Below are 13697 nucleotides of genomic sequence, written 5' to 3'. Positions count from 1 at the left end.
AATATAGTAAATAACGAAAATAGTGCTCCTCACTTTATTGTATTGATACACTTTGCTTTGGCTTTAATGATAAAATATTAGAAAGCACTACTTTTTACTGATATAATCATGTGAGCTGATGAAGAAATTATATCTTTTCCTTAGATTATCTATATTTTGTTTTCGGCTTTTTAATTTATTTTAAATATTTCATTTTAATAATTTTTATTCTTCTCTTTTCATTTATCTTTATTATTTTCCATACTTTCTTTATATTTTAAACTTATTTTATGAGTTTTATATACTTGCAGCCTAGCATAAGTGCAGTAAATATATATATACATGTTTGTGTGTGTGGATATAAATGTGTTTTTAATTAAATAAGTACATCTACAATCACATCAACTTCCTTTTATCTTAACTCAAGATAATTAAAAACTAAGCTCAGGAAAAAATATAAGTATTTAGAATTTTCCCCAATTTTTTTTAAATTATTTAATTTAAACTTTTTCAGTTTATACGGATTTTTCTTTTAATATATTATAATGTGCGCATCTAAATAAATTAGATAATATATAAAATGTTGAGTTAAAGAAATATAAACATGCACTTGCCTTTGAATAAAAAATACCACAAAAAGCTCGTTTTGTTGCGAATATAATTTATAGTTTAATATAATTTAAATCAAATTTTAACAAATAACAAATATATCTAATTAACTTTAATAAAATAATAAACCCTTATACATAAAGAAAAAACAATTCAAAATATTGCATACTTAAACATTAACAAACAATAATGAAGTAATGATTAATTCCTTCATTTCTTATGTAGTTAAACATAAAATCCAGTAAAAATAGTTGAAAAACAAATCATCTCCATAACATTGGTGAACCACAAATCATCATTTAGTTTATAAATTTTTGACTCGAAATATCTTTTATTCAAACTGCCATCGCTATCAGACATTAGCTGTAGACCTTCCTTGAACTGTTCGATCACTTTTTCCATGTTAAAGACATCAAAGCCTTTCTGAGCTATGTGAATAGGGCGACATATTTCAGCAGAAAGTTTTTTTCCTTTCATCCAGAATCCTGATGATTTCGGTGGTAATTTTGCTTTTTCGGGGAACTGGGTTGTTCTTCCATAGTGTAAAATATCACTAGGTGTTTCACTCGTAATAATTCTACTGCTTTTGTTCAAGTCATCCATCACAAGGGATTTTGCGTCTGTACTTATTTGAGCCACGCCTATGATATCAGATTTGGTTATTAGAAATCCTAAGATAAAGATTGGGAAACACTTGCCATACACCTTTTGAACCTGAAATAAAATTGAATATTATTTCATTGTAGCCCTTGAAATGAATAGAAAATATGAAGATATTATGTCACAACAGATTAATGATTCACACAATATGAGATTTTATTAAGAAGATAGCTTGATCTAGATAACAATGGAATAGCGAGAATGCGAACTGAATAGGAAAAAAAAAATGAAGATATGTTAAAACGGATTAATGATTAACAGATTGTGAGATTTTATTTTAAAGGAGATAGTTTGCTTGATCTAGATATCAATAAAATAGCCAGAAAGCCAGCTGGATAGAAAATTTGAAGATATTATGTCAAAACAGATTATAATGATTGACAGATTGTGAGATTTTATTTTTAAGAAGATACTTTGATCTAGATATCAACGGAATAGCGAAAAAAGCTGTAAATATCGAAGTGTAAATCAATTATCTAACAGATATGGGTATGGTAACTGATGCTATTATGAGAAGCTAATTGACTAAATTATTTTAAATTTACATTAAAAAATATTTTTGAAGGTTAGGCTAGAAATTCAAAATGTAGCAATAAACGTTAGCAGAAAAGAATTTTCCATCCTTTCTTGATGCCACAGCTACGTTACTTTGTCGAAGAATGTCCCTAACCAGGGGTCTGTCCAGGCCGAATTTACTACCTTTTAGCGGTACCTTCACAAATTCAACTTTAGGAAAAACGGTAGTTTCACAAATTCAACTTAAGGAAAAACGGTAGTTTCACAAAATACTTTTTCTTAAAATTTTGTTTTTGTATCCCTTAAGAAACGATAAATCCATATTTTTACCATATTTTTGTGTTGATTTTTTTTATATAATTTTAAATTTTTCACAAATTATGTCTAAATTTTCACAAAATAGGTACCTCTCAGAAAAACCTAGACAGACCCCTGCTAACAAACGGTTACATTTTGAAAGTATTTTTAAATTAAAATTTCGCCTTTCTTTTCAGACACCAATAACTTGTAATTGAAATTACTGTTCAAGATCGAAACAATATTCTAAATATAACGATATCTTTAATTTTTCAACAGCAGACCAATTCAACTAGGAAAAAAATATTAATGATACCTATTATTACTTTATATTAGGTGAATTCCATATTATAGAATAAAAATGCTGATTCAGCTAACTTAGGAAGGGAAATTTTTGCATTCTGACAATAACATGTTCTAAGGTCTTCAGAAATTTACAATTTAAGCGTCATTTTTGTACAGTTTTTTTTTTTTTTTTTTTTTTTTTTTTTTTTTTTTTTTNTTTTTTTTTGTCACTAAGAAAATTGAAGGAACGAGACGATAGAGGAAGAAAATATACACCCACGTATTATAAGGAACAATATTTAGATTTTGTCATAAAAAAATTTGCAATTTTTAAATAAATTAATAAATTTAGAGTGTGAGTAAAGCAAAAACAACGTGGATCACAACACAATAAAATGCACCTGTATTCATGTTGGTTTGCTTTATTAAAACGTAGCACATGGTATTCCCTATACCCATTTGGAAATTCTGTTTACTCACACTTCAATTAAAAATATTTCATGTTTAATAACTGTGTCCTCTAAAAATGTAAATTTTATTAATTGAGATCGCGGTCCAAAATAAAAACAGTTTGCTTAATGTAATACCATCCGTATTTTTCATATTCTAATAAATTACATTTTCCAAGTTAAAAAATAAAAAACTGAACGTATAGTAGTATTATTAGTATAATATTTTGAAAAATATTTATTTTATCTCAAAAGGTAATTCAAATTGGTGATTCTCAATTTTTAGTGGTCTACTCTTTAGCACAAAAATTACATTTAATCATCAAAAATTAATTTTTTTTTTGTGGAATACGTAAAAAGTAAAAAACATTAAGTGGTCTAAGCTTTCGACCGATATCATGACCAAATTTTCCAGATATCCCCCATAATTTTTTGAGGGACAAGAATCCTATTATGTCGAGAAAAAAAAATGTGTTTAGGCAAAGAAAGTCGTTTTTGTGTCTGATATCAGAAGTTAAAATATAGCATGCAATTGATTAGCTTATTTAAGGTTAGGCCCCCAAATGATTAATAAGCATCATTTTTTTTTATTTCGCGCAGGACTACGCGAGCTTTTTATCACTTGAAGAAAATTGTGTTCGTCTTCCATAAATTTCAAATAGTTTAACGAAAATCGAATAGCTTACATCTTGTGAAAGGTAATAATTTTTCATCACGTCCTCATCTGTAGAATAGCCAGCTAAACAACACAAATTTGCTCGAGGCTGAAAATAGCTTGCAACATCGTCTGTAAACAAACAAAAACAATATTATGAGGGGGTTAGTTCTTATGGTTAATAATTTAAAAAAGAAGAGATGAAAGACATAAATGATTTTTAATTTTATTTTCTGAACAATATTTTTTTTTAATAATGGGAAATTAAATTCAAGTAACGTTCAGTGCTGCATTCGCTATAATTTTTTTTAAATAACTGCATCTATGAAATTAAAACCGTCCTTGTCGTCATTAAAGTGAAACAAAGTATTTTGCAACTACAAAATCTGGCAAAAAACACACAAATCAATCAAAAGAATATTTCAACACAAATGAGAGATCCTATATTTAAAAAGTGAGTGCGATTTTTTTCACAATAACTACAATCTAAAAAACGTTTACGTTCCAATTTTATGTAAAAATCTAAATATTAGCACGCAAATTAAAATAAAAATAAGTTAAAAATAAGAGAATTAAATGATACATTTAAAAAAAAATTACAAAATGATTATTGAAAATGAAACTTTATGTTCTAGTAGGTAATTTAGTCTGTTTGCAATATCTATATACTATATGGTACTGAGCATTTAGCATCACTAAAATATAATAATCAAAAATATAAAGAAATACACACGTAGGTCGCGAAAAGATTAAAATATATTTTTTGCTTACTTTATATATTGCTTAACTAGTTTTAACTATTTTATTAATAACTTTTTTCATATTTTCTTAATTTTACATAATAGTTTTTTCTTATTTTAAATATGTTGTAAATTTTAGGCTTGTAAATTGAATTATGTTATGCTAAAAAAAAATTATGAAATAAGCTATATCCCTCGAAATAAGAGATTGCAACTTATCAATTTATTTATTCATTTTTGTGACAAAATTTTATCAACGTCTGATAAAAAGTGAAAATTATTTAAAAACTTTCTCCAACTATATGTTTTGATAAAATTTATATTTTCTTTTAAGAAACATATTTACCAATTTAAAAGTTTAATGTATTTAAACATTCAGAAAACTAATGAAAGAGTAAAAGTAAATTAATTCAAATATTAGTTTATGAAATTTAAATAATCAAATTTATAATACTCTTGCATATAAATTCTTATGCAGGCTCAAAATTATTTTAATATCATTAATTGTCATTACCAAGGTTATAGTAGTACGATTTTTAACATAAAAATCTAATTGTTTATAAAAAGATTAACTATTCCAACAAATGCAGAATAGCATACAGGCTAAAATCACTTTTCAGCGAATTTATATATATTTCAAGTGCAGTAAGTGTATCTCGTAAATCAATAAAATAAACTTGACTAGTTAGTCAATGGTTTTATGAACTATCAAAAGAAAGCAACTTAACATTGATGAATTTTTTAAATGTTACTTTAATTTACAAAATTTCGAAAGTAAACTTTTTGAATGAAATTCAGAACTCTAATAAATCAAATTTTGAAAAAAATCGCATTTTAAAAATTCGATTTTTCAGGAACTATTCGACTAATTTCGCGTAAATTTTAGATTTTTCTAATTAAAATTGCATTCTTTAAAATGATACAAAAATTTTATACCTTACAATTTAAAAGTTTTCGAGCTATTATTAAATAAAATAATAAATGAATTAAAATCTAAAAATGCATTATATTAAGTAGAAATTATTTTTAATAGTTGGTTATGGCTAAAAAGTTACTCAAATAAATTCAATGTTATATGGGTCATTTTTGTAATTCTGCGCCATTTGAAAATTGAATAAAGAAAAATTAATTGCCACATAAGGTATTTTTAAGAATATTTAAATGCATTTAATTTTTAAATTTTGTATACTGTTTTAAATTTTTACTAATTACAACTGTTTTAAATTTTTTCATGCAGTTCCCTTTATTTTTCAATTGTTTTTAGTTGATACTTTCTTGCCCAGGTGAGATGAAAATTGTCGTTAGAGTAACAGGACTCCTTACTTTTTCTTTTACATTTTAAATAGATGCTTTGCATCTAACATTAGTACCAGATAGGGTAACAGACATGATATTTTAAAGAACAAAATTTCAGAAAACTAAATAAAGTTCTAATAAATATCAAAATTTTATTTGATTTCCGACAAAAAACCTAAATATCCAGCCAAATCATTCAACTAAATATTTTTTCTGCAGCTAATTAGGATAACACAAATAGCAAAATAGTAAAGTATTACCCCACCAAAATGCTACTGCTTCATCAAATAAATAGCTAATAATCGAAATATAGTTGCTTTTACGTATTTCTAATCAGCTTACACTAGTGTAAACAAGCGTTTACAAGGCTGTTTTGTGCCAGAGAAAAAAAGCTGGTATTAAAACCATTTCCTATTTAACTTGTTTGGGAATAAATTAAAGAACTTTGGCTACTAAAACTTCTTGAAAATTATAATTCATAATAAAGACTGTTTCCTACACTTGGAAATTAACTGTTAATAAGTCTTGGTATCGCGGAATTTGTTCATTGTGAAAACAAATCAGAAAAGAAATGATTTTATTATCAGTTTTATCTCTTCTCCAGGTTAAGGAGAACCCTGCATTTATAAACTGCTAAATATGTAGTTTAAAAAAAAGTAAATATGTGTAAGGCGATAGCAGACATAATATCAACTTACAGACAGCAATGTTTATATTTTATGCAAAACCTGTATTATTATGCAAATTATTATTCATATTGTTAGTTATGCAAAAACCTGTATTTGCATAACTTTATAGGAAGTAATTTAAAGTAGCATAAAATGATAGTGAAATTTCTTGTTGTTAGAATGTTATTCAGATAAAAGCGTTCCTGGTTTCGGTTTTTAGATAGCGATATTTTCAGCTCTTTTTTGGGTAATATTTTAAAATAATTTTTATAATATTAACCTTTTTTCTTTTATCTCTTTTTTTCTAATTGTTATACTTTTTTATCTATCTGAAAGTGCTTATTAAAACTTATGTTGTCAGGAAAAATCACATTAAATTTGTAACAGTTAACAAATATTTTTTTTCTTTTATGCCTAGCAACACGTGCACCAATATATAGGCCACACCAACAACTTACCAGTTTCAAACCATGATCGAAATAGCTTTATTTTATTTAGAACCTTTAGTTTTTCAAATGTGATGCCCCTCATGAATTCCGAATCATTTGCTGATATAAACCATGCTGTGAATAAGGGTGGCACATCTTCCCACTGGTTCAATCTTATGTATATGTAAGTGGTATTCAGATGACTTCTCCTGGCCACAGCCTAAAAAATAACAAAAACATATTTTTTTTAAGAATTCACCAAGTACTATAACTTTAAAAGCCGTAACAGTTAGAGAAAAACAAGAAATGACTGTGGTCTTATACATTCTAAGGTTCGCAAAGTACAAACAATTAAACGTACCTCAGGCGTGATATAAAATTTGTGCATAGTAGATGCTACAATAACGATGTAATCATATTTTATTGCCAGTTTTAAAAAAACCAGCATTTCTATTTTTCTCATGTGAGAGTTTTGAACTACAATGGTGGGCTGACTGGAACGGCAAGCTTCCTCTACACTGAAAGAGATGTTTATAATACAATGGCACATCGCTAATAATAATGTTTATTAAATTACAAAATATATTTTCTATGCCATGTTTCAAACTGGTGCTTACATTTATATCAGGTGTTTCCAACTTACATGAGGCTGGGGGTCACAATTAAAAACACAAATCAAATGTCGGGCCGCAACTTTATCAAAATTTTATGTAGGACTCTTTTATGATTGAAGTAACATTAAATATTACTGTCAGATTTTTACCAAGTTGTACAAAACAAAAGTATTGAATTACAAATTAAAATAAAAAGTAGATTTTTAAAAATATTTAATTGCATATTTAAAAATTCGGGCTACAATAACTTTGATGTGCACTCATGTATTAAACAATTAATGTGCAACAGATATCTAATTGTTAAGATATAAAACTTTAAAAAGGTTGGTATTAAAACTTAAATAGTAGCACACAATATGTTCAATGGCAAAATTGAGGTTTGTCTGCTGCAATCACCAGAGAATAGATATTTACATTTTAAATTTAAAATTTACAAATGTGTGTGTAAATATTTTCGTCCAAAATGAGTGGTTTCAAAAAGTTAAATCGGAGATTTTCTTCGAGAAAATTTCTGATACACAGATGCTAAATTATATTCACAAAATACAAAAAAATGAAATAAAAAAGAGTAACATACACGATTATTTTTGTATTTGAATAAATATTTTCTTGGATGCAAATCCTGAGAAATAATTTTTTTTCACCGTTGGTATGATAAAGTGCACAGAAACGAAGAAATAAGGTTTTTATTAACGAGAAAAGTATTTTAAACCCATATAGATTTTTTACGAAAATTGTCTGCAAAAAAATTACAACTGATATATTTTAGTTCGCAGGCCACAAAAAAGGCTTCGCTGGCCAGATGCGGCTCCCGGGTCGCCAGTTGGAAACCACTGATTTATATGTTACTTTATTAATAATAATATAGATTAATATACTGTTTCATAAATTGATTGTTTAGTTAATGCCATTGCAATTATTGTAAAATTGCGTTCTGTATTAATTTTTATTATTGACGCAAAGTTAGCATGATTTAAACTTAATTTTAAAAAAAAAATCATTAATTTTTATCAACTGTGATGTTTAAAGAAAGTCATTATATAAGTCAACTGTGGTCTTTTTATGAAAATCAAAGATTTTAACCAATTGACTTTTCTAAATCATTAATCGAAAATATTTTTATAAATATATTCTTGAGGATGTGATTCTTTTTTAAAGTCTGATCAGTGAATAGAGTAACATTGAACTGTTAATTTATGATTTTTAATTGGCCACACAGGTAAACTTTTTTGCTGATAATAAATATATTTCAATTACACCCATTAAGTTTTACGTTTAATTAAATGCTTTACGTTCTTTTAAAATATTTCAAATACACCAGTCTTAAAGTATACTTGTTCTGTCCGGAGAAATTACTATATTTTTTTTTTCTTAAATGTTTTCTGATTTAAACTAATTTATTATTCATTGCATATCTAACTGACCAATTATTTGCCGTCTTTAACATTTTAAGATGTATAGCTTGAAAAAATACCGAGATTTTATTTATGTCATAATTAGTTTGTATTAATTAAATTATAATTTTTGAAACATTTCAGCTGTTAATTGAAAGTGTTTGTAAAACTTGGTTAAATATCGTTAAGGCATATTAACATATCTAACCAAAAAATATTATTAAATAATACAAGTCCAAAACATTTTAAAATATAAAGTATGTTGGGATATACTGAAAATTAGTTTTACATTACTTAATTAACTACAATAAGTTAAGCATATACATGTAATTCTATAAAATAAAAATGGGAGAAAAAAGAAGATAATGAACGAAAATAAAATATTAAAAAAATATTATTATTAATTAAATATTTACTGATTACAAAGCATCAATAAGACAAAAGTAAAGAATTTGAAAAGATTGGAATGTGATAATACAAAAATTGACAATTCATTAAAAAAGAAGTAAACATTTACTTAAAATATTTGCAATCTACTACATCAAAATGCGTTTAAGTTTGCTTTTACTTTACTATATCAAAAAAATTCTGAAAAGAAAAAAGAGAAAAAATTAATTTTAATTGACACAAATTCGGAAATTTCAGTTTCGTAGCTTGATAATAATTCGAATATTACTGAATAAACGACACTTTCTTAAGTAGCAATAATTGTAATAATAATGTAACCAAGTAGACGGAAAATTACTTACAGTTTTATACATTCATCAATAGTGGCTTTCGAAATTTTAGAATCAAGAACTGATGGATCATCCTTAAGATCAAATTTCTCCAATAGTCTAACACCCGAACAGTAAGAAGATCCTGGATATGTTTCCTGTAGGAGGTCGCTGAGTTTAGTTTTCTTAGAGGAAAAAATTCCACGTATTATAAACATGACCCGTCCATGGTATTTAATGTGAGAAATGGTGTTAACATTAGTCAAATATTCAAAGTTGAATATCTTTCTAGGATCTTCCTTGGTGTCCAGGGGATACTTTTTCAGGCTTCTGCTGTCATTTTTTACTCGATTTCCCAATTTTGACATAGCCTGAACAGAAAACAGGAAGAAAAAATTTAGTTTATTGCTAGATTTTTTTAAAAAAGAAAAAAAACGTGAATGTTTTGACAGAGTTAACTAAACAAATAGAAGTCAATTATTACCTTTTAATTAAAGGTAATAATTAAAAATAGAAAATGGAGTGATTTTGGAGACGAAACATCGTTGAAATATCGGGAGATTTAATTACAGAATTTTCAATAATAAAAATAAAAATGGAGGGAGGAACTTTAGGGATTTTTTTTAACTGTAAATTACTTGTAGTGATAACAAATTATGAAAAAGGTTTAAATTATTAATTTCAAGTTGTTCTACAGTAATTTTGTAGCAAATGGAGAGGTTTTTGGAGAGCTTAATAACTTCAAAATCATAAGGTTAGATTTATCGTATGAGAAAAAAGGCAATAAAACCTATAAACACAAGATAAAAATATTACTTAGTTGAACTTATAATACTATAAATTGTTTAAAAACATTTCAAATTTACATTTTTATGAAATGTAAGTGAGAGTGTAAAAATATATTTCAAACTATATATTTGGTAATTAGAACTTTTAGATGCTTTAATTTCCAAATAAAAATTTATTTTTTTATTAATTGTTGATTGAAGTAACTTGTCTCAGGAAAACTAACGCCTTTCAAAATTTTAGTTAAACTACAGAACTTCTTCAGTACTAAAAAAACAAGTCATTATTTGCATGCACAGTTTTGTATTTAGTAGCTTTCAGGTATTATTGTATTGCTTTTAAGTAATAAATCAATCTAATAATCAATCAATTAAGTACAATCAACCTCTTACAAGAAAGATATTCTCAATTAAATTTTAGCTGGCATCAGAGTTAGGTAAACTGAAAAACTTCAATGAAACACAAAATTTAAATGAAAAAAATTTCTGCGTGCATTAACTCCTGTAACTTGTTTTCAAACCTTTCGTCTCAACCTTATTTTGGCAAAATTTGTTTGAAATTCACCGATTTTTTTATGAAAATGTGTAATTTTTATAGAATTCTATTTTTGATTCTTACCACAAGGACAAGTTTGGTAAAATACCAAAAAAGATGAAATCCAAAAATGTTATGTGCTAAAACACTTTATCAAAGTTTTAATAAAAATATCAACGTGAAATTTCATTTGTTTATTGAAATTGTGTGAATATGAATCTCAATGTGTCATTTTTAAATCATGCGAATACGAATCTCGATATTTAATTTTAAAATCGCCTAAATGCGAATCTCAGTGTTCAATTTTAATCACGTGAATACAAATTCCTATGTATAATTTTTAAGTCACTTGAAAATGAATCATAATAGTGGCTTTCAAATTGCGTGAATACGAAACGCGATATTTGATATAAAATCGTAAGAATACAAAACATGATACGTGATCTTAAATCGCGTAAATAGGAATCTCGATGTGTGTCAAGTTTGAATTCATAGGAAAAAGCTTAAAACGATTTTTTTCCCCTCGGGAATTCGAAAAAAAAACTTTCTTTGAAGAGGCAGATTATTTTTTTTCTTTTTTAGTAACATTAGTAAAAAATTTCCCGCGAACAGCGTTCGTGTATATTAGATGAGTCTGGATGGCATAAACTACTAGAATTAATTAAAAAAAATTAATAAACAATACATATCGAAACATGTGTTCAAACAACGGACCTGAGCAGTTAACAATTTAAAAAGAATAATTAAATTTTTTGTGATTCAGCCAGTATCTCAATTACTAATGGAATTAATTTACTCCTAATAACTCATTAAATGAATTTACACTTCTGCTCTTTAATAATTCTCACCTCCAAACTTCAAAATTCATCAAATAATTTATAATTCAGGAAAGTAATTTACTCATCTATAATTATAACCTATAGTTACTCATATATTACTATATTATTTGAGTTACAACTCATTTCAATTTAACAAATCAGAGACCTGGAGCTGAACCTAGAGTCCGGAGCGCTCCGTTGTTTTAATTCGAGCTCTAATTTTTCCCCTGCTCCAAGGTTCCAGCAATTTCTGTGTTTCCTATAGACATTCAATGCGCATTCATTCATTTCTCTATAATACATGAAATTAATTGACTTCTTTATTATCTCTTTTATAAACCATTAACTACTCTATAATTCCTCTTAATTTGAACAATGTTTTGCTGCCTATCTTTGATTAAATTTTTCTCCTTAAATGAAAAAAATATAAAATTACAAAATAAGGTTTATAAACGAAATAACCAGACGAAGAACATAAAAATGTTAATAAAAAAAATACTTTTATTCACATTCTGCCTTAAATAATCCTGCAGGTTTTAAACAATACGTATTTTCCGAATTGCAAATATAAACCCATTAATATTTTAAAAAGGACCCATCGTAAAGTTAGTTTCACAACAATGTTTTCCTAAATTTTAAGTTAATCTCATCTGATATTCTATAGAATTAAATTTAATATTTATTATTATTCAATACACATAAAAAGTTCACTTGTAGTGCTTAGTTTAAAAGGAAAGAAAAAAAGACTATCCTGAACTTAAAGCCTTAAAAGATTTTCACTTTAAATTTACTTACCCTAACATTAAAAAGAAAAACAATTGCATTGACAAGGAGCAGGGTTGGCAAGATTTTGCCGCAGGTGGAAAAAACCATGGTAAATACCGGTAAAAACCGTCCTGGCAAAAACAGGTTTTTGCCAAGCAAATTGGCAAAAACCTATATTTTCCAAGATGAGAGAACAAAAACACATTTTTGATACAAAATTATTCCAAAAATTGAAATATATACTATAAATATAAATAATTACAAAAAAATTAACAAAATTATTATTCCATAATTAAATCATAATAGTTATATCATTTTAGTAGTTTAATCAATAATATATCATTTTAGTAGTTTAAAACATTATTGATTGGAAAATTCGAGATCATTCTCTTTTTTCCAGTGAAATGAACTTATTTTAAATTAATATAACTATAATTTAAAGCATAAAATATCTATCAATATGTGTAGTTGTACAAATAATAATTTCTTATGATAAATAATAATATTATACAAATAATATTTATTTATTTGTAAAAAAACATTTATTTAAGGATTCTAAAATGAAAAGAGGTCAAAAACTTTTAATCTTTTAAAAATTATTGCCTTTATTGTAAGCCTGTATTGTAAAAATTATTGCCTTAATTATTAATGTGTTAAAAATAATTTTTTCATGTAATGTATCAAAATTATTATTCCTTATGATTGATTTAAATTTGTTTCAAGTATTTTGTAATCATATTTAATCAGCAATTTAGATAATTTGGTTTTTGCCGGTTTTTACCAGTTTTTGCCGGTTTTTACCAGGTTTTTGCCACTGTCCTGGCAAAAACCCCTTTTTGCCGGCAAAAACTCCAACCCTGACAAGGAGTAAGTTTGAAATACCATAAATTTTTGTTTTCGAGAAAAATGTATGCCTGATTTTATTCCGATTATAACTTTGTGCTAAGATTCCGGTTACCTATTTTGGAAATGAGGTGAAAAATACTTTTATATTCTGTAGTACTATATTTGTATTTATTAATTAAATTAAAATGTTAAATAATATATATTAACTTTAACCAGGGTGGTTGTAGGAGTTCAGAAAAAGGACCGCCAAATTGCAATTTATGCTGCACAGATAAAGCATCATTGCCTTCGGAGTTCTTTAAAATAATTTCTTTTTATTTTATACATTGTATTTATTATTTTCAGTTAAAATTAAATATATAATTACGAATTCTATTGCTTACAAAAATTTCAAAACACTTTATACCGTTTGAATACAGTTGTAATAATGTCGTTGAGCTTTAACTTAATTTTTTGAGGAGCGATCGCACTTAATAATTTCATTCATTTTTCTTAATATTTCGTTTTAAAATTTTTAATGATATTTCTTTAACTTAAAATGTTATAATTAAGTTAATAAAGATGTTTTCCTAATATAGTATTCTTTCTTAATATAAAATTTTATTCATTATCTTTGTTCTTGATGTATTTTATAGCCCAATT

The 13697-nt window shown here is 26.1% G+C and overlaps 1 protein-coding gene across 1 annotated transcript; it reads right to left on the bottom strand.

Annotated features, from left to right (window-relative positions):
• Positions 1–693: 693 nt before the first annotated feature.
• Positions 694–9674, bottom strand: LOC107441104 (uncharacterized). Its single transcript, XM_016054256.3, has 5 exons — positions 9340–9674; positions 6944–7100; positions 6613–6802; positions 3482–3582; positions 694–1302 (listed from the first exon to the last, which is right to left on the bottom strand). The coding sequence occupies exons 1-5, from the start codon at positions 9672–9674 to the stop codon at positions 814–816; spliced, it is 1272 nt and encodes a 423-aa protein (XP_015909742.1). The 3' UTR covers positions 694–813.
• Between the last annotated feature and the right edge of the window lie 4023 nt (positions 9675–13697).

This window comes from Parasteatoda tepidariorum, chromosome 6, assembly GCF_043381705.1.
Source record: "Parasteatoda tepidariorum isolate YZ-2023 chromosome 6, CAS_Ptep_4.0, whole genome shotgun sequence".
In the NCBI taxonomy this organism is placed as follows: domain Eukaryota; kingdom Metazoa; phylum Arthropoda; class Arachnida; order Araneae; family Theridiidae; genus Parasteatoda; species Parasteatoda tepidariorum.
The sequence above is the reverse complement of the archived record's forward strand: the minus strand, read 5'-3'. Positions and strand labels throughout refer to the sequence as shown.